General features: G+C 46.6%; 4 protein-coding genes across 4 annotated transcripts; 1 reads left to right on the top strand and 3 right to left on the bottom strand.

Annotated features, from left to right (window-relative positions):
* Positions 1 to 1,179: 1,179 nt before the first annotated feature.
* Positions 1,180 to 6,353, bottom strand: LOC111077816 (nuclear receptor corepressor 2). Its single transcript, XM_022372235.2, has 3 exons — positions 6,033 to 6,353; positions 2,958 to 3,266; positions 1,180 to 2,894 (listed from the first exon to the last, which is right to left on the bottom strand). The coding sequence occupies exons 1-3, from the start codon at positions 6,199 to 6,201 to the stop codon at positions 1,528 to 1,530; spliced, it is 1,845 nt and encodes a 614-aa protein (XP_022227927.2). The 5' UTR covers positions 6,202 to 6,353; the 3' UTR covers positions 1,180 to 1,527.
* Positions 6,354 to 11,570: 5,217 nt separating this feature from the next.
* Positions 11,571 to 13,951, top strand: LOC111077821 (lipase 3). The gene is made up of 3 exons (XM_022372241.2): positions 11,571 to 12,287; positions 12,599 to 12,768; positions 12,859 to 13,951. Exons 1-3 carry the CDS (start codon positions 12,138 to 12,140, stop codon positions 13,799 to 13,801), a joined length of 1,263 nt encoding a protein of 420 aa, XP_022227933.1. The 5' UTR covers positions 11,571 to 12,137; the 3' UTR covers positions 13,802 to 13,951.
* LOC111077831 (lipase 1) lies at positions 13,902 to 15,516 on the bottom strand. The gene is made up of 5 exons (XM_022372255.2): positions 15,259 to 15,516; positions 14,689 to 15,190; positions 14,501 to 14,562; positions 14,078 to 14,431; positions 13,902 to 13,931 (listed from the first exon to the last, which is right to left on the bottom strand). Exons 1-5 carry the CDS (start codon positions 15,316 to 15,318, stop codon positions 13,902 to 13,904), a joined length of 1,008 nt encoding a protein of 335 aa, XP_022227947.2. The 5' UTR covers positions 15,319 to 15,516.
* A 101-nt stretch (positions 15,517 to 15,617) lies between these two features.
* Positions 15,618 to 19,522, bottom strand: LOC111077818. The gene is made up of 6 exons (XM_041596373.1): positions 19,411 to 19,522; positions 18,654 to 19,355; positions 18,255 to 18,597; positions 17,317 to 17,517; positions 16,166 to 16,884; positions 15,618 to 16,109 (listed from the first exon to the last, which is right to left on the bottom strand). Exons 1-6 carry the CDS (start codon positions 19,477 to 19,479, stop codon positions 15,708 to 15,710), a joined length of 2,436 nt encoding a protein of 811 aa, XP_041452307.1. The 5' UTR covers positions 19,480 to 19,522; the 3' UTR covers positions 15,618 to 15,707.
* Between the last annotated feature and the right edge of the window lie 1,113 nt (positions 19,523 to 20,635).

Here is a 20,635-nt window from a genome sequence, read left to right as displayed (position 1 = left end):
GCTGCAGTGTTGCATGCAATGCAACTTAATATTTGCCATTATGATAGACTCTGCTAGCATTTATGGCCAACTTTTATGCGGTTCACATTTCGCCCCCAGTCGAGCAGTCAACCACTCAAGCCCCAAGCCACCCAACCACACACAATGACGTCGCCATCGTGGTCGTCATTGGGTTTCCGACTCCGACTTTGAGAGTTTTGCAATTGACTTCGATGGAATTGTGAAAATTATGCTGTCAATTGGTATTTTATTGCTTTTAAATTGATTGTTTTAATTTAAAAGAGAAATTTGAAACTATTTAGCCATACGCCCAGTGGCCGCGGAGACTCTGGAGCCCGGCCCACTGTGCGGGCGATTGCATAATCCCGCATAAACAAATACATATCCAAATAGGAAAAGGCCCAGCGTAAACTCTTAATCTGAAAATCATTTTGTTTATTTCAATCGGTCACGAAGGCGAGCGGAGCGGAGCGCCTTTTCATTCCGCTCATTAAGCTCATTTACACAGAGGCAGGCACAGGGACAGGGACAGGGACAGGGAAACGCGACACACACACACACACAAGCAGAACAACTCAATCGGAAAAGCGTCTTCGATGCTCTCCGCGCTCTCGTTGGCTTCTATAATTATGGCAGTGATGTGATCAGGGGCAGGGGAACGAAAAGGGGAGAGTTCAATATGTGCTTATTTATTATGTTGCAAGCTCGGAGCTCTCCGCTGCTCACTCTCTGTCCACTCACTATCGATCGTGCTGCTCCCGACATTATGAACTAATTAAAAATCTACTTTGATGCAGGCCGCCCGCAGTGCCAGAGTGGCAAAGTGGCAGAGTGGCAAATGAGCTTTTGATCAATACGCCTCACTGCAATTAGTCGCACTGAAGCCATAAATTGTTCTCGCTTTTACGCAGCGACCGAAATCTAAATCATGCTTCTGGTTTCTGGTTAACCTTTCGCGACGGAGTGTCGAGGGTTCCACCAGGCTTGCATTTTATTTGTGTGTTAAACAAAAGTGACTTTTATGTGTAGTTTGAGGCATTGCTGGAATATATTACATGCTACATTCCTACGCTCCTTAAATACTCACTCAATTGTGGACACTCACTTACCTGTCGCATCAGTTGATTCAGTGATTCAGTGATTCATATACAACAAAAAACTTGCTCATGTTAGTTAATCGAAAATATTTATTCTGACTTCCTATCAGAGACTCATTAAAAATGTGCTTATTTCTAACGAAAAATTTCTACATACTCGTACTCGTATAAATATTAAAATTGTGTGGAAAAATTTCGCAAAATCTTAGATATAAATGTGCATTTAAAATTAAACAATATGGCAATTGATTTCGATTCGATTTCGCTTTTCTTTCGATTTGTGTGCCGCTTCTCTCAGTCAACCAAAGTGTAACAACAACCAGTTGGAGGGAGCAGCTAGCTCAAGTCTTCGTTTCTGCTTCGCTTAAGTGAAAGCAATATCAGTGTTTAGAAATATTTACATGGCACCCTGGTAGTCAGCGCCGAAAGTCTATAGGCATTCGTCTGTCTCCTCGTTGCCCATCGACACAATGACGGGCGTTGAGAGATCCACATCGAGGAGCTTCAACTGAGCATCCTCCTCGTCCAGAGAGTCCTTGCCAAGTCGCTGCTCCTGCATCTCAATGTCGAGTGTTCCATGCTGGCGTTGGAACGATACCACGAAAATCACCAGCGAGGTGATAATGAAGATCACTGCAGTTCCAGAGCACAGGGCGATGATCATGGTGGAGCGATAGGAGGATGGCCGCGAGAGGGGCGCTGACTGCTCGTCAGCCGAGTTGTTGTCAAAGGTCTGGCCAGCATTGTGTGGTGGATAGGACACCAACGGCGTGGCCGTGCTGTCGTCCGATGGTGATTTCGGCTCATCTCCGGCGGATGCTTTTTCTTCCTCTGACAAATCGCTATCCTGCTTGGGTTGCTCGGTTTTTGCATCTGTTTCATCGCTTTCTGCTTCTTTCTCTTCGCTGGACGCGTCTTCAACGTTGTGGGAGTCTTGATTGACATCTGAATCTTCAAGTTGGTGTGTTTGAGTTGGTTCATTTACCGAATGAATCTCAATCTGCTCAGTTTGGGCTACAACAACTTCCTCCGCTGATTGCTCCTCCTCGGGGCTTAAAACTTCAGTTGCAGTCTCCTCCGTAGTCTCTGGTAGGCCAGTCTCATCAACGGTGTTCTGGGGCTCTGCGGGCTCCACGATTGTTTCCTCTGGCGGGCCTGCCTCTTCTACCTGTGCCTCAATCTCTGCCTTTGCTGCGATCTCCGCCCTAGCCTCGACCTCGGCTTCAGTTTCAATTTCCGCATGCGCAGGTTCCACGTTGACAGGGCTGAGGGCTTTTGGTTCAATCTCCTCAGTATCAATTTCATTGAGACTATCTTTTTGCTCCTCAAGTGTGCGGTCCTCGCGTTGAGTTTTAATTTCTTGCGAAGGAGTCTCCGGCTCGGCATCAACCTCCGGCGCCACCTCAATGGGGAGTAAATCTTCCACGCCTTGTTTCTTGGTCACCTGGTGCTTGGGTCCTTCATAGATCGGCAACGGAGTTGTCTCTCTCTCCTCAAACTCCTCGTGCTCCTGCTCCAAGGCTAGCAGGTTTGTTTTGGTGATGGGCTGCTCGGTGATAGCCCGATTCTCGTTGAAGATGACGGACACCACGTCACTGGTCACGCTGGGCAACGGCCTGCTAGTGCCCTCCTCCTCCCCGTTGGAAACGAGTGTAGCCGTAGCGGTATCAGTATCTGTATGTGTATTTGTTTGTTGCAGTTCCTGGGACTGATCGTTGTTCGCTTGTGGGTTCAATGGGACTGCTTTGGGACCCTCTTCCTCAGCTTCAAGTGTCTTGGGCTCGCGAACACTTTGAACTGGAAATAAAGGTTGGAGTTTGGTTAGTCTATGGTCCGAATTGGGAAGTTCATACCATTTACCTTCAGTGTCCTCATGATCGGTTTCATTTGTTTGTCCCTGTGCCGGCTCCTCGTTCAGTGGCACCACCGGACTTGAGGCATCGGCCTCCATTTCCAACTCCATTTCACTCTTCACCGCATTTCGTATGTCCTGCTCCAGATCCTCGCCTCCCAAAGAGACAAAGCTGGTGTCTACCAATTCATCCACAACTTCAGACGCTTTGGTCTCGACAGGATCGATGATCGCCACATCCTGGACGGCAGGCGCAACGGTCGTTTCATTTTGATTCACGATTTCCTCGACATCCGTAGGCAGGGTCGTTGACTCGACTAAAATGATAAGAAAAACACATAGTTAAGACACGAACCAATGTGGATTTTGAATGTAAAATTTGATGTAGTTTGCATGTACACGCCAACAGATGGCGCTGAGTTGGCTGTGTATAATTCATGTAGGATGTCATGTAGAATTGATTTATTTGTATAATTTTATACATTTTTTGTTTTAATATTTTTTAAAAAGAAACCGGATAAAAATTTCGTTTGAAACTTTATCTATCAGGTAGAGAATATATTAATTTATCGGATATAATTATTTTTGATTAAAAAATCGCATTGAAAAGGCTCTAAAACATACACTATGCATGCATACAAAATATTATATTATATTTGCATCAACTCTAAATTAAAAAGAGCTAATAAATACTATAATAAAAAAATCTCCTATTTGCATCTTGTCCATTGCACTCATCAACTTTTCTATGTACTTTACCCATATACAGGTGGGTGGTAAATGGATCTGGGGGGCGATCATCAAATTACGATCTATAGATCTAGATTCGAGTCTTGTTTTGTGTGGGGTCCACCAGTTAACTCTCCTGTTGAACAACTTTCACAGAATGGAATCAATTATGATTTACGAAATGCAAATTCGAACAACGACAAGCTGGGAGAAAGTAAAAACAGGAAAGAACCTGCGTGATGTATGGAACAGGAATGTCCAAAAGCTTTTTGGACCGAAAATTAATAAAATTTATTTTCAAACGATATTAATAGTCCCGTCCCGTCCCCTTCCAACCGTTACATTGATAAACTTCCCATTTAACGAACTAATAAACCAATATTGCTGCCATATTCCACACAGCCGCCATTAGGCCTTTTCGAATGGTTTTGCTTTATGGCCATGCCCATGCTCCCGCTAGCATATACGCTACGAGTATCTGACGGTATGCGTTGACAAACGACATTGATATGGACATCGACACGGCCCATTCATAGCCACATCTATTCGGCAGCGGCAGCGGCAGCTATCATCGCTGTCATCAGCGTACATTTTCTCACACATTCATTGACAACTTCTTGGGACCCGATACCGCAGTTCCGTCCCGTCCCAGATCCCAGATAGCGGGCTGGCCGCAACCCGAATTCCCGTCCCGCAGTATGCACATACGTACGCCCGCGCCCCAATAATTCAAAATGCTTCCAAGTGGTCGTCGATGCAGTGATTAAAATTCCAGACACACACGACAACACCAACAACATCCCAAATTAGTAACAAAATAAACAAACCAACGAAACCAGGCGGCGGCAACCCGCCCAGTTTGTCTTTTCTTTTTCTTTTTGCCTATAAAGTAGCTGACTTATTTATGAGACGACATCCATTCCTGTCCCTGTCCCTGTCCCTCCTCGCACGCACATCTTGTTCTCAATTCTCAATCCCTTCCCATACCCATGCATGTGCTTGTGCCCAAAAGACACTGGGAGATGCAACTGCATTCGTGGAAAAACAGAATTATTAGATGCTCTGCATGAGATATGCATGGGCGGCATCGCGGCCCATGCCACTGCCCATTTCTATTCCTATTCCCAATCCCTTGGGAACGAATGTCAGGCAGCACAACAATAACAGCATCGGCATAGAGTCTGTCCCAGCGTCTAAAGAAGGTCTTAAAATGGGACAAAGAATGCCGCACCAACGAAAACAAAGACAAAGCCAAACGAAATGGCATTTAGAGAAAAACAACAACAGGAAAAATATATCGATTTTCTTTTCGGCTGGCCACGCAGCTTGTCGCAGTTGAAGTTGCAGTTGCCCAAACCGGGCCGGGGCAGTGTCATCTGTCGGTCCGGTCGGTCGGTCCCTTCTGTGGTGTGCCTGTCTGCCTGCCTGCATTTGGAAATTATCTTTTTGGACATATTCGGATGCTCCCATGTTGTGTGGGCATGTTCTAAGTGAGAAAAATTACATGTTCAACACGGGGCAACATGCAAGCATGATCAATGATCCTTGCAACTCTACTCTAAGGGTGGTGCTGCCGAGACTGCTATGTGTTTTAGGAACTTGTAATTACAATTATAATTGATGGAACGCGATAAACAATATGAGTTTGTTCGAAACCGAAAATAGGGAACCCCGCTTAATTAGAAGTCTTCTGACGCATGCAATGTCCGAGTGGTGGATCCCCCATTAAAAACTCTCCCCTTGGTCCCATCCTTAACTGAATTGCGACTGATCGCCGTCTGCTATCTACGTTTTATCGCACAACTTGAACTCTGGCGACCGCCTCAATTGGCCTGTTACTAAACATTATTGAACTTTCGCACGCTGGCTTGGGGGGGGGGCACGGGGCACGGGCACCATGACTCTCAGTTGTCGATGGGGTGGGGTGTGGTGTGGTTTTATATGACACCAAAGTGCCACCGTTGTGGGGGAGATTGGATCGCGCTTTGTGCTGTCGCTGTGCTGAGGCATCGCGGCAGACGCGGCAGCGGCATAATTACGCGCAGTTTGCTGGAATGGTATGTTGTCTGTAGTCAGTGCCTGTTTGAATTATGCCAACAAACTAAAAGAAAACGGGGAAAATGCAATAATGCCAGCCAGCAATAACAGCAGCCAGATATATAAGTCAAAGGCCTGATGCGACCGCAGCAACGGCAGCATCTACAAGTGATTACGACAAAGATGATGATGTTGACGATGATGATGATGACGACAATGCATCTCAGATGCACTCTTATAGGGGCTTATAAGGGGAATGGGAGGGATGTGGCGATGGCAAGTGATGGAACTGGCGTGTCTATCTGTCTGATACTTACAAGGTAGAGCCGAGCATGGAGCCAGCATGGACACTGCGGCCAGCGTCACGTAGAGCAATGCCAGAGCCAGGGGCAGCCTGTTCCCGGTGCAGCATCTGCCTGGAACGACTTTGCAGCTGCTTCTCCTGATACTGATGCTGCCAAGGCGATGGCTCTTAGAAATTGCCATATTGAATGACTGATTGATTAGGTTGTCGCTCCTTGTTTGACGGGCCCGAAATCAACAAAACTGGCCAAGAGCCGGCTAACACAGACACACACACGCGCACGCACAACACACACACACACACAACAGATGCAGAATGATGGACACAGATACAAATGCAGCTTGCGTTGGTTCTCTTGAGAGTTTCAGCTGTTGCCTGCCTGCTGCCTTATTTGATGCCTGTCTGGTCTGCCTGTTCCGACTGTATATTCCGACTCCGATTTCAGCTCCGAACGCGTTGGCGACTCGCAAAGAACTAAAGTTGAGAACGCGTGCGCTCTGGAATTTTGTTGCCGTCGTCGTCGTCGTCGACGTCGTTGCTGTGGCAGACAACAGCCACTGCATATACTGATATATGTATGTATGTATGTACATATATATATATGTATGTATATTGATGACGATGTCGGGCATGGCCCTGGGCCGGGTCCCTCTGCGTTTCTCTGCATTTTGCCGCACGCCAGATCCATCATGTGAGTTGCATTTGTTTTCCTTTGGGTAATAATAGGGCATGGCAGGCATACGGCTTCTGCAGCCGCTTCTGAGTGGGGCTGAGTGTGTGGAGTTTAGTTTCCGCCGCCCCGCCACGCCCCTCCACTCACCGCCCCAACCATAAAGCGGCAGTATCTGTGTGCTTCTGCGGACTGTGCTGTGTGTTTGTGTTGTGGTCTGATAAGTGTAAAAGTGTATTCCAAGCGCCAAGCGCCAGGCTCCTGGCCCAACCTCGTCGAAACGGAACTAACATTTTGGCGCGGCTATATCGGGGGGTACTTCATATCCACATCGTCATCGAGCCCCTCTCATTGTAGGCAGCCAATTCGCTTGCAGGCGCTCTTCGGGCTTGGCTTGGACTCTTAGCTCGGTAGGGGTCGGGGTCGGGGTCTACCTCTACCTCTGCCCGGCACTCGTACGCGTATGCGTACGCGTACTTGTATTGTTTATTTGGTACAATACGAGAGCTCCAATACAAAAGAGAGCATGAACAATAAGGGTCTGGAGAGTAGGACAAGCCCCCCATTTCGATATCATGTGTAATCAATCAGAGCACAGATTATGCGTTCAAATTATGGGAATACTTTTCCACATATGTATGTACGAAGGAAAATGTAACCAACTGATAACATAATTTAAAAACTAATTTATATTCGAAACCCAAAACCGAAACGCTTATCAGCCTGATCGACTGGGACGAATCCCCGTTGCCAGTGTTTGTTTAATGCTCAGTGCTGGAGCGTGAATGATTTGCCTGTGAACGGTTGGCCTAGTGCGAGACGTTGTCTGAACGAGAGTGCAGCATCGGAGTGGAGTGCTGTGGTCGGTCCACGGGGGTCTGAATGGATGGGGGGGACTGGTCTGCCCAGACAGAATCCCAAACGAAACTTCTGGCAAAGCTGTCGACAATGACGACAATCGACAACGAGGAGGCCCCTTCCTTACATACTCTACTCAACTCCTATTTGTTGTACGAATATTGCAACGTACAGACATGTCTGTATTAGTTGGTTTGGAGGCTCCTCTGTTGTTATTGTGGCGGCTGTTGGCGAGTGTAGGCTTTTCCTGCAGCATTTTCCATTACGTGAGGTAGCCATTTCAATGGGTTGCAGTTCAGTTGCAGTCTCCGCCTGGGACTCGAACGATGTCTGGGACTGGTCGGCCCACTGTTTATCTTTTATTGATTATGCCAGCAGGTAACCCCAGTCCAGGCCGTGCCACGGAAATTTGACTAATGTGAGCGCGCCTTCAGATTCAATTTAGTCGTTAAATATTTAGATTTTGTTATTGCCGTCGTGGCTCTGCGGTGGTGGACTGGACTGGACTGGACGGACGGCAAACAGGAAGGAATCAATTGGTTTCCCTTTGAGTAACAACGCTTAGTCATGACGAACAACGTCGACGGTGGCAGCCACTTCCTCCTAAAGCCTCACCATATTCCTTTTGTTGTCGCCGGAGTCGTGGCGGTGGATTGAGATTTTTGTTGATATTTTTTATTTTATTTTTGCTTGCCGAGTTTTACGACCGACAATTGCCATGTTAAGTCAGCCAGCAGTTAGCTGGCTAGCTAGCTAGCCACAGGCCAGCCAGCGAGCTGTAAATATGTAATCCCTGGCTCATGACTCAGGCAGCCAGTAGCCGCGAACGACTCTAGTCGGGACTGCAATTAGAGAAGCCCGCAGACAGGTAGACGGTTCCTGGCCAAGGCCACTCCGCCCGCCGTTTGCCAAGCCAATTTACAAACACATCAAGAAGCAATTAGACCCAGATTAGCATTGTGAAAAAGTGACCCGGGGATCTGGTGACAGTCATCGTCAGTGGCTTTTCCCCGAGCGAGCTCGCTCGTCAATCACTTTCGTTTTATGACCGACGGCCTCGGCTGGCGCTGCATTGATAAGCAACTGATTACATCGCCTGCCCTGCCCTGCCCTGCCTTTGGCCTTTTCTGGTTTAGATAAACGAAAGACGAAAGAAGAAAGGCTGTGCTGACCGGAAACCCACTAGCAGAGACCGAAAGAAAACGAAACCCAATGCAAACATTCGAGTATCAGAAACAAGAGCACTCAAAGTGAAATGTCAGCTCATTGTTCAAAGGAAAAGCTGGGGCCGGGCCTTTGATTTGTGGCCGCCACAACGCATCGTATCGAGTCGGTGCATGTGCATGTGTATGTGTATGGGGCATGCATTATGCAGATCTTGTCCAATTTGGGTTTCAAGTTCAATACAAAGTTCACGCCACGCAACTGTCATTGAAGTCGCGGCTGTAGCTGAATGACGGACTGCAGCAGCCAACGAAAGTGGAGAAATTATCAAACTCTTGGCAGATAACCAATATCTGTATGCTCTTCCCCGAAATGTATGAGTGATACACAAATGGAATAAATGTTTGTAAATTAAACAACCGATTAAAGTAGCTATTGGCAGGCAGTATCTTTCTTTAGTGGGGCCTCTAAAGAGAGCTGAACTTAAAGGAAATCACTCGTAATTGAAGGGACTTCCCCTCAATGTACGTAAATCGTTAAAAAGTGAAACTTTGTGATAGTTTCATTGAAATATAAGACGTACACAGATCATAGTACGTTCCAGGAAAGGCATGTGACAAAACAATCTATTTTCTGTTGACACAAATGAATATTACTCATAGAAATGGCATTAGAAACTTCCTTTTGGTGTGGGAATCGGTGTCGGTGTCGCCTCTCTTTGTCAAAGCTGCCTTATCAACTGAAACCCAATACCTTGGTCATTAATATACCGCTGTTCATACAATTACTTAAACCCCATAATTACATCACCTGGGTATCATCGATGTGGGTAAATACGGAGACCAATAGTAAACAAGCAAATTTGGCAATGAAGTGCGACATGGACATGGAGCATGCATTATGGATTTTAGTTTTAGGCCGCCATTGCATAGAATCCATTAGACATTAGCCCGAAAGTGAAGAAAGTCAAACAAGGTGGAGGTTGGTTCGAGCCGGAGCTGTGAAAGATGCCCCTGGCCCCCAGGGCCCCAGACACCATTTCATTAAACGAACTCGAACTCGCACTTGCACTCGGCGTCATATGTTTATTGTTTAATTGTCGAAACCCGTAAACTAAACAGTTTACTTGATCCACCGCTGGTTGCTTGAACGGATGAATGGCTTTGGAGCTCAACTCGTCTCGACGTCGCACGCGTCCAAACACTGTCGGATGTGTCACAATAGAAATTAGCGTAAACTGTTTTAACGCCAGGCAAATGTACATACGTACATATGTACGTACGAGGCACCGCCCCTGGGACTTGCCTTGGGCCGATCCGACGGGTTAGTAGGTTGCTTGCCGCGTTGAGGGGCATTCACGTACGTGAATGAGTCTGGTCTGAGTGTCCATCTGGTGGTCAATGCCGACACTGGGCCAGTGGAGCGTCCGGCCAACCGGTCCATTGATGAAACGGTTTCGGATAGTAAGTAAAAAGTCCAATGATAGCGTAGTATGTGCTCAGCAGTTACAACCCCTTGCGCAGCTGTTGGCGAGTTATTAAAAAGCCATATAAGCAAACAGAAAGCTCTCCAGGTCGCTCCACTGAATGGATTGTGAGAGAGTGGGAAGTGGTTCCTCAGGAGGGGAGTCATACACTGGGCTGACTGACGTCGTCAATTGTCTCTCGAGTACGTAAACATAAACATCAGAAAAGCGACACAACCATCCATAGCTATTCAAACGTACCTACGAGTATCCATGGCGGGTATGTGAGTGCCGCATGGCATGCCGGTGCGAGTACTTTGACTGTCTGTGGGGCCAGAGGCCGGGCCGGGCTTGGCCATATCCTAAATAAGCAGACGCCGTTTTCATTAGGCAACAGGTTATTGCAATTCAGCGAAAACAACGGCGACAGACGACTACAATACGAGCCAAGCCACCGCCACCGCCACCGCCACAGTCAGAGCCTGAGCCAAAAAAAAGAGCAGAAAAAAAAAACCAAAGGTAAGTAAGTAGCTCCCAAAAATGTATACACTGCTCAAAATCAATTGTATTTCATGAATGCCATTGTATGTGATGTGCATAACTTTCAGTGGGGTTCCGTATTGTTGGGCCTTTTGAGAGTATTTATCATCCTTTATCTACCAGCTGGGATGTCTCTTGAATAGCCAAGTGGCTTCGGTTCGGTTCCGTTCCGTTCCTGTTACTTTGATTGATCAATCATCCAGCATCGACATCTATAGATAATATAGATAATGCAGCCAAATGAATCGCTGAATTTAAATATTTGTGTACAGGGAAAGCTCCCTTGAATGGAGTCTCTCGCATGGCTGCAGTAGCTACATGGGTGTGACCCCCCACACCTCAGATTGAATCCGAGTGATGTCCGTGAGGAGAGCTCTAGCTGTATGGCTCATATGATCTGATTATGGGTTTCTCCCTACGACAAGGTCAATTCCACTTTCTTCTCACATTGCTCAGAGCCCACAAAAATTGTAGCTTTGATGCCGCCCACTGTACGGGTACGGGTGACACCTTTGGGCAGCGTTCTCTCTTTCATTAAGCTGTTATAATTGCTCAAATTGCCATGGCGGCAAGCCAAGTCACTTTGGCGAGGGGCGGCAGGGCAGCGTGTGTAGGTGTGGCGGGGCGAGCTGTGGTTATTATGCACAGTGTATGTACAGAGCTTACTTTCTGCCAGACAGAGAGCATGGCAGCAGAAGCAGCAGCAGCAGCAGAGATGGAGGGGAAGCGGCTGGTTGGATGCGCCGCCGTGTTTTTTGGGCGCTCAGTTAAGGTAAAGCACACGACTGCGGCATGCAGGTGGCTGGAGCAGCCGCAGCAGAAGCAGCGGCTAGGTGGCAGACAGGCAGGCAGGTTGGCGCTGGCTTGGCGCGGGTAACAAGCCCTGCGAGTCGCGGACGCATGCGCAGTCGATAAAGCACATTCGAATCGAACGTTAGCAGCGGTACCGCCGGGCGAGTACGAGAGCACGAGACCGACCACGAAAACGACGAAAAATAGTGGCGACAACGAAAACGACAGCCACAGCAACAGCAACAGCATCGACAACGGCACTTTGATTGCAATTTTCATTCATATTCATTCATGCGAACGTACATACGAGCAGCGCGACGACTCTTTCTGTTTCGGCCTTTTTGAAAGCTCTCTTCTGGCCGTAGCTGGTCCGGTGGTCCGGTGGTCGTATCGTACTTTCTTTTCGCACTCACGATCCCCAGTGCCAGTGCCAGTGCCAGTCCCAGTTCCAGTCCTATTCCCAATCCCAATCCTTGGGCAGCTGGGGCACCGCGTGCACCGCAGGCAGCTTTCGTTTTCGATCGATACGACTGCACGACCCCGTTCGGACCGGTTCAGCTTCTACGGCTGCGTTACTTAATCCCCACCGCATCCCAGCAGCGTTCATGTAATCATAATCCTGGTCAGCCATGCGATCGCCTCTGCCTCAGCCTCTGGATGTCGTCGGGCTGTTGTCGCTATTCGCAGTTGCACTGTCTTGGCTGCTGTTGGTGCTGCTGCCGCTGCAACAGGTGACTGCCACCCTACGTCAGTCCCGCGAAATTATCATAACAGATGCGGTAGGTGTGTGGATAGGTGTGGTGGTGGGTAGGGGTATGGGGATCAAATCTGGGGAGGCCCCGTGCGCGTCGCTGTGTGCTCGCAGAATTCCTAATTACCTGAATGTCACAACGCACGCGTCTCGTCTCGGCCTCCAAATGTCAAGCAATACGAATAAATGTGCCAACATTTCGGTGTGTGTTTCGACTTTTGGGCTTCGCCTCACTTCGGATCGTGTGTGTGTGTGTGTGTGTTGTTTGCACAGAGGGAGGCGAACTATGTAGCTTCCTGGCTCCACTAATGATGGTGGCTCTGGTTGTTGTCGTTGCAGGTGCGGCGCATACAGAACGATGGCTACAACGTCGAACGGCACACGGTGACAACAAAGGATGGCTATGTGCTGACGCTGCATCGCATACCGCAGGTGGATCCCAATGAGGGCACCGTGCTGCGTCGACCCGTTGTCTTCCTGCTCTCCGGCCTGTACGCCTCGTCGGATGTGTGAGTAATAGCAGCAGGAGCGCTGCTTCCGCTTGCCCCAGATACGATACACCAGAGCAGTCACCAACTGAAATTCCATTTCCCTTGCAGCTGGCTGCTGAACGGACGCGAAGATTCGCTGGCCTATCTGCTGTGGCGCGCCGGCTATGATGTGTGGCTGGGCAACAATCGGGGCAACATCTACTGCCGGCACAACCTCTGGATGAACGCCACCGAGAGGGAGTTCTGGAACTTTAGCTGGCACGAGATGAGTATCTACGACATGCCCGCTCAGGTGGACTATGTGCTGCGAGCCAGCGGTGTGGCGAGGATGCACTTCGTGGGCATCTCTCAGGGCGGCACCATCTTCCTTGTGTTCAACTCGATGATGCCGCAATATAATGCTGTCTTCAAGACGGCAACGCTGCTGGCACCGGTGGCCTATGTGAGCAATACGAAGAGCGGGCTGGCAAAGATCGTGGGACCCATACTGGGAACGCGCAACTATATCTCCAAGATGCTCGAGGGCGTCGAGATGTTCTCCACGAACAAGTTCTTCAAGAAGCTCCTCTCGATGACGTGCCTGGACAACGAGAAGCCGCTGGTGTGCATCACCCGGCTCTGGCCCGCCGTGGGCTACGACACACGGTTCCTCAACAAAACCCTCCTGCCGGACCTGATGGCAAACTTTCCCACTGGTGGATCAGTCAAGCAGTTGATGCACTACTTCCAGGGCTACATATCCACCAAGTTCCGGCAGTACGACTACGGCCCGGAGCGCAACTGGCTGCACTACCAGCAACTGGAGCCGCCAGAGTACGCCCTGGAGAAGGTGTCAACGCCCGTAACCATTTTCTTCTCGGAGAACGACTACATTGTCGCCCCGGCGGATATCTGGAAGCTGCTCACACGCCTGCCCAATGTTGAGGCGGCGTACAAGGTGCCCTGGAAGCGATGGAATCATTTCGATTTCATCTGCGGCCTGGGTGTACGAGAATACATCTTCGACAACATCGTGGTCTCCATGAATCGCTACGAGCAGCGTCGTCGCTAGAGATGCCCGATACCCGATGCCCGCGAAGGGATGCCTAGAGAAGGGCCAGACAGCCAGAACTATCAATAGTGCCAAAAACAATAAATTGTAGATTTACGAACTAGACCTCTTTGGTTGATCCGGCGATCAGCTATGGATACGCGTACTGATTAATAAATAAATAATGTATAGTATTTAGCATATAGCATATAGCTGAGAGGAGATTAAAAATCACAATCAAGGGTAACCCATCATTCTTTTATTGTAATAGTGCTCATATTGATCGATGAGTCTTACAATCGGCATACTCAAATCCCGGCCGACGGTACACCCAAACATAAAATCCTTGTGACTCCAGGCTTTCGGGACTTGATGTAGTCTACGGTTGTACAATCTCCTGGCGAGAAAGAGAATATCCTTCTTGGTGGCCTGATCGTCCTTGGTGCTGAAGTATATATGGATCGGAGATTGTGGCTGAATATATTTTAGGGGATAATCGATCGGCGAGGCATTCCTATAGACCAGCATGTTCGTCTTGTAGCCATAGTCAAACATGCGGAATCTCTTCGACTGTTTGAGTTGCATGTAATGCCGCAGCTGCCTGGACGATATGCCCGCCGGATGCGTCTTCAAAAGAAGCCCTATAACGTTCTATAAGAAGATCAAGATCAGGTGTGCATCATAATGATGCATTCGAAATGCATGAATTGATACTCATACCCTGTTCATTTGATTCGACGAATCAGGGTTCACCATCAAAAATAGATTCCTGCAAAGCCCAGCTATTAGCCGGAAACTGCAAATGATATTCACTAAGCTGGTTAGTCCGTGGCGGTTACTAAGCATCTCTATGTCGTCCAAGGACAGCAGCATTTTAAGAACGGTGGCGATTCATGTGTTTCATATACGCGGCTGCATCAAGTTCGTTGTCTTAATTTTCGTGACATATTCTGGCCGCATGCTCAGCATCACCAGAAATACAGTGCAGCCTTGAGAGTAGCCCACGTAGTGCAGTGCTGGTTGGCGAGTTTTATTCAACACGTAATCAATGGACGCCGGTATATCCTCCTTGCCCATTTCATGCCAGCTAAATCTCCAAAATCTGATTCTACGAGGACTCAAGCGTTTGTTCTTGCGAGAGTAGGTGTTGCCCCGTGAGTTGCCCAGCCACACATCGAATCCAGCGTCTGCGAGCATGTAGGGCAAGCCATCCGAGGGTCCGGTCAACAGAAAGGTGTCCGAGGAGCCGGTCATTCCATGCTGAATAAAGACCACAGGCTTAAAAATATTTGGTATTGCGCCTTTCCAACGTGGCGAGTATGGAATGTTTATTAACTTAAGCATATAGCCATAGTATGTTGTCACGGTGTGCTCCATGGCAGGGTATTTGTAAAAAGACAGTATGTCCGACTAAAAATGCAATTTTAAAGAATATTCATAGATTACTTATGGATACTAAATCGCACTAAGCCACTCACGCCAGACAGGCTATTCTTTGTAAGTTGAAATGGTAAACTCAGGATGAAGAATATAAACATTCTCCTTCCGACGTGATCGTTCTCGTTACTGCAATTAAAAATCGATCGAGTGAATATTCGATTTATTGGATATATTATCAACTTAAAGCCTCGCAAATTCGATTAGGTTGCTGAAATTATGTAATTCTGAAGGTGCTTTACTTCCAGGCATCCAATTCTGATATTTATCTTAGGGGAAGCATAGAATTCATCTTGGAATCGTATGAGGGAATTTCAATCAACTTTCTATAATTAAATCAATTTGAAATCTAGGAACATCGCGAAGGTATATTGTTTTCAGGAAAACTACCACTGAGACATTCGTTTGCTAAGGTTCCCCCTTTCGTTTAATACATCACGTATACGACGCATCTTACTGGTACAACACACGTACTTATTCAGTGGGATTGTTAGGCTCGGCTTGAGCGAGACTCAAAGGTATTCATAATTTTGATAATATCATTGTTAACATTTTTCTTTAGATTTTTGCCGAAGACATAGTCGATGTGACCCCATCCGGTTAACGGCATGAGATGTCGTCGTGCGTTGGGCAAAGCCTTGATGGCCCGCTCCACATCCTCCACGGCTGACATGCGGTCGCCGTTGCTGTAGTAAAATTCAATGGGGTGACGAGTGTGCGCCACATTTAGCGGATAGTCTGGTGGATTTTTTTTGCGATAGATCTTAAGATTATCCTTGGTTCCAAAGTCGTAGAGGGCGAATTTTCCGGAGTTTATAAGTTGGGCATAGTGCTTAATTTGACGACTTGAAATACCCGCTGAAGCTGTACCCGCGATTGCCGGTATAAGGGTCTAGGAAAGAGAACTGATAAATTAGGTACATATATGATATGGATAAGGGGACAAACCGTATTTAAATATTTTGAGGCACCGCCAGAAATTATAAAGGCTACATTCCGACAGACCAAGTATTTTATCACGAATTTGGAGCACAGGTACTCCAGCATCTTGCGTACAAAGGGCTCGTTGTACATCACTTCCATGTCGGGCAGCTTAAGAAAATAAAACCTTAAAACATTCACTAGCTTCGACGGCATTTTTCCCATGAAGACAGCCGGGCCGAGGAGATGGCTCGTCTTAATTCTTTGATTGTACTCAGGTCGCATCGAGAGCATCGCCAGAAATGAAGTACATCCCTGCGAGTGTCCCACATAGTGCACAGCGCTTTGTCCAGTCACATCCTGTATAAGTTCGATGCTTTTGGTGATGTCATATATTCCGATCTCATGCCAATCGAACTCCCAGAACTTCCTTTTCTTCGGGCTAAGGGATTTGTGCTTACGCGAATATGTGTTTCCTCGGCTGTTAGCCAGCCAAACGTCGTAGCCCTCGTCGGCCAGTAGGAATGGGAGACCTTCCTCTGGACAGGTAATCACCCAATAATCAGAGGAGCAAGTCATACCGTGCATAAAAAGTACGGCGGGCTTTAATCCCGGCGTGCTGGGACGGCGAAGAGAGTACGGTATCCGAAAGAGGGTAAGCTCGTAACCATCTTGGGTCACCGCCGTATGCTTCTCCACGGGATAGTTGTGAGCGCTGATATACTCGGCCTGTCCACACAAAGCGGCTATTAGAACGAAGCAGCACCCATTACACAGCACTCACCGTGTTCTTCAGAGCGACTCCCAATATGTTCACCACAAGAACTATCCACCCCAAGAGAACTTTTGCCATTTCACGTGTCGCTTCCTATGATAGTTCCAAACTAAACTTGATGCAACGTCAATGCAGCTTCTTAAAAAGATCAACTGTTTTACACTCTTCTGGTTTATATTTAAATAGCATTCAAATCAGATGAGATTCGTTTTTTAGTCACGGATTGATTGTATAAGCTCTATGTAGATGACCTTCACCATGGCTGAGGCGTTGTTTTGGAAGGGCATTGATTCTCAAGCTCACCATCCATTTATGTGGAACACATATGTTGTGTGTGCTCGCCAGCAGGTCCTTCATGACCGTTTCATGCTACCAATGCCCAGATAGATAACATGCGTATTACGGTGTTTTCTACGAGGACTTAAGCGTTTGTGCTTGTGAAAGTAGGTGTTGTCCCGTGAGTTGCCCAGCCACACATCGAATCCAGCGTCTGCGAGCATGTAGGGCAAGCCATCCGAGGGTCCGGTCAACAGAAAGGTGTCCGAGGAGCCGGTCATTCCATGCTGAATAAAGACCACGGGCTTAAAAATATTTGGTATTGCGCCTTTCCCACGTGGCGAGTATGGAATGTTTATTAACTTGAGCCATATAGCCATCGTATGTTGTCACGGTGTGCTCCATGGCAGGGTATTTGTAAAAAGACAGTATGTCCGACTAAAAATGCAATTTTAAAGAATATTCATAGATTACTTATGGATACTAAATCGCACTAAGCCACTCACGCCAGACAGGCTATTCTTTGTAAGTTGAAATGGTAAACTCAGGATGAAGAATATAAACATTTTCCTTCCGACGTGATCGTTCTCGTTACTGCAAGTAAAAATCGATCGAGTGAATATTCGATTTATTGGATCCATTATCAAATGGATCAAATTCGATTAAGCTGCTCCAAACGAATTCGTTACTGAAATTTGCTGAAATTATGTAATTCTGAGGTTCTTTGCTTCCAGGCATTCAAATCTGATAATTATCTTAGGGGATATATATACAATATATCACACAAGACTTAAGCATAGAATTCATCTTGGAATCGTATGAGGGAATTTCAATCAACTTTCTATAATTAAATCAATTTGAAATCTAGGAACATCGCGAAGGTATATTGTTTCCAGAAAAACTACCACTGAGACATTCGTTTGCTAAGGTTCCCCCTTTCGTTTAATACATCACGTATACGACGCATCTTACTGGTACAACACACGTACTTATTCAGTGGGATTGTTAGGCTCGGCTTGAGCGAGACTCAAAGGTATTCATAATTTTGATAATATCATTGTTAACATTTTCCTTTAGATTTTGGCCGAAGACATAGTCGATGTGACCCCATCCGGTTAACGGCATGAGATGTCGTCGTGCATTGGGCAAAGCCATGATGGCCCGCTCCACATCCTCCACGGCTGACATGGCGGTCGCCGTTGCTGTAGTAAAATTCAATGGGGTGACGAGTGTGCGCCACATTTAGCGGATAGTCTGGTGGATTTATTTTGCGATAGATCTTGAGATTATCCTTGGTTCCAAAGTCGTAGAGGGCAAATTTTCCGGAGTTTATAAGTTGGGCATAGTGCTTAATTTGACGACTTGAAATACCCGCTGAAGCTGTACCCGCGATTGCCGGTATAAGGGTCTAGGAAAGAGAACTGATAAATTAGGTACATATATGATATGGATAAGGGGACAAACCGTATTTAAATATTTTGAGGCACCGCCAGAAATTATAAAGGCTACATTCCGACAGACCAAGTATTTTATCACGAATTTGGAGCACAGGGACTCCAGCATCTTGCGTACAAAGGGCTCGTTGTACATCACTTCCATGTCGGGCAGCTTAAGAAAATAAAACCTTAAAACTTTCACTAGCTTTGACGGCATTTTTCCCATGAAGACAGCCGGACCGAGGAGATGGCTCGTCTTAATTCTTTGATTGTACTCAGGTCGCATCGAGAGCATCGCCAGAAATGAAGTACCTCCCTGCGAGTGTCCCACATAGTGCACAGCGCTTTGTCCAGTCACATCCTGTATAAGTTCGATGCTTTTGGTGATGTCATATATTCCGATCTCATGCCAATCGAACTCCCAGAACTTCCTATTCTTAGGGCTAAGGGATTTGTGCTTGCGCGAATATGTGTTTCCTCGGCTGTTAGCCAGCCAAACGTCGTAGCCCTCGTCGGCCAGTAGGAATGGGAGACCTTCCTCTGGACAGGTAATCACCCAATAGTCAGAGGAGCAAGTCATACCGTGCATCAAAAGTACGGCGGGCTTTAATCCCGGCGTACTGGGACGGCGAAGAGAGTACGGTATCCGAAAGAGGGTAAGCTCGTAACCATCTTGGGTCACCGCCGTATGCTTCTCCACGGGATAGTTGTGAGCGCTGATATACTCGGCCTGTCCACACAAAGCGGTTATTAGAACGAAGCAGCACCCATTACACAGCACTCACCGTGTTCTTCAGAGCGACTCCCAATATGTTCACCACAAGAACTATCCACCCCAAGAGAACTTTTGCCATTTCACGTGTCGCTTCCTATGATAGTTCCAAACTAAATTGATACAAACTCATGCAGCTTCTTAAAAAGATCAACTGTTTTACACTCTTCTGGTTTATATTTAAATAGCATTCAAATCAGATGAGATTCGTTTTTTAGTCACGGATTGATTGTATAAGCTCTATGTAGATGACCTTCACCATGGCTGAGGCGTTGTTTTGGAAGGGCATTGATTCTCAAGCTCACCATCCATTTATATGGAACACATATGTTGTGTGTGCTCGCCAGCAGGTCTTTTATGACCGTTTCGTGCTACCAATGCCCACATAGATAACATGTGTTTTACGGTGTTTTCTGATCTTGTTTCGGTTTAGTGGGTTTGGCAAATATTAAAAATAATCTTGATGTTCGTGTCCTTTTTAAAAGGAGTGTGAGGGTGAATGCGAATGGTAAAATTGTATAAAAAGCTTGGAGTCCTAGACATTCTTCTACAATTAATGGATCCCACCATCTAATTTTAAATCTTCCGCCTAATTGCCGACATCGATGAATTCCACGTTCAACTTATCGATAGTGGTAAAAACATCGAGTCAAAGCGTCCATAAATATGCAGTTAATATCATGTATTAAATGGATATTTTTGTGGACCTTTTTTTGTTTTTAGCTGTTTTTTGAAACAATCAAATAAGTTCCAATTAATTTTTCAATATACTTAGATATTTTTCAAAGTGACCGCCAAACAAAAAAATACCGACATTTTTCGGTCTCAAATCGTGGTGGTTTTTCTAAATTTGCTCTTTTTCGAGGTGAGCCACATGTTCCTAATGGGAACGTTCCCGTAAGATACATTTGATTTGTATGGGAAAAATTTCAGCAACATGGCGAAATGAATAGGCAGCATTGTTCTGCAACTTTGGCACGGGATGAGCAACAATCTGCATACCTTAGGACAATGGATATTATTGACTTGAGATATTGTTTGTAATTTCAGGCTCCAATTAATGCAGAAACTACTCAGTCTATGTTTTAAATATATTAACGAAATTTTGCAGCACACGGGTACCAAAAATAGGTATCAGGACCGGGATAAATGTATTTACAGATAACAAATCAAATGCATAAATAGGTATAAAACATGTAATTCTAAGACAAATTCATTATTAATGTTTCATAGCAGCT

This window comes from Drosophila obscura, unplaced genomic scaffold (assembly GCF_018151105.1).
Source record: "Drosophila obscura isolate BZ-5 IFL unplaced genomic scaffold, ASM1815110v1 contig_150, whole genome shotgun sequence".
Classification (NCBI taxonomy): Eukaryota; Metazoa; Arthropoda; class Insecta; order Diptera; family Drosophilidae; genus Drosophila; species Drosophila obscura.
The sequence above is the reverse complement of the archived record's forward strand: the minus strand, read 5'-3'. Positions and strand labels throughout refer to the sequence as shown.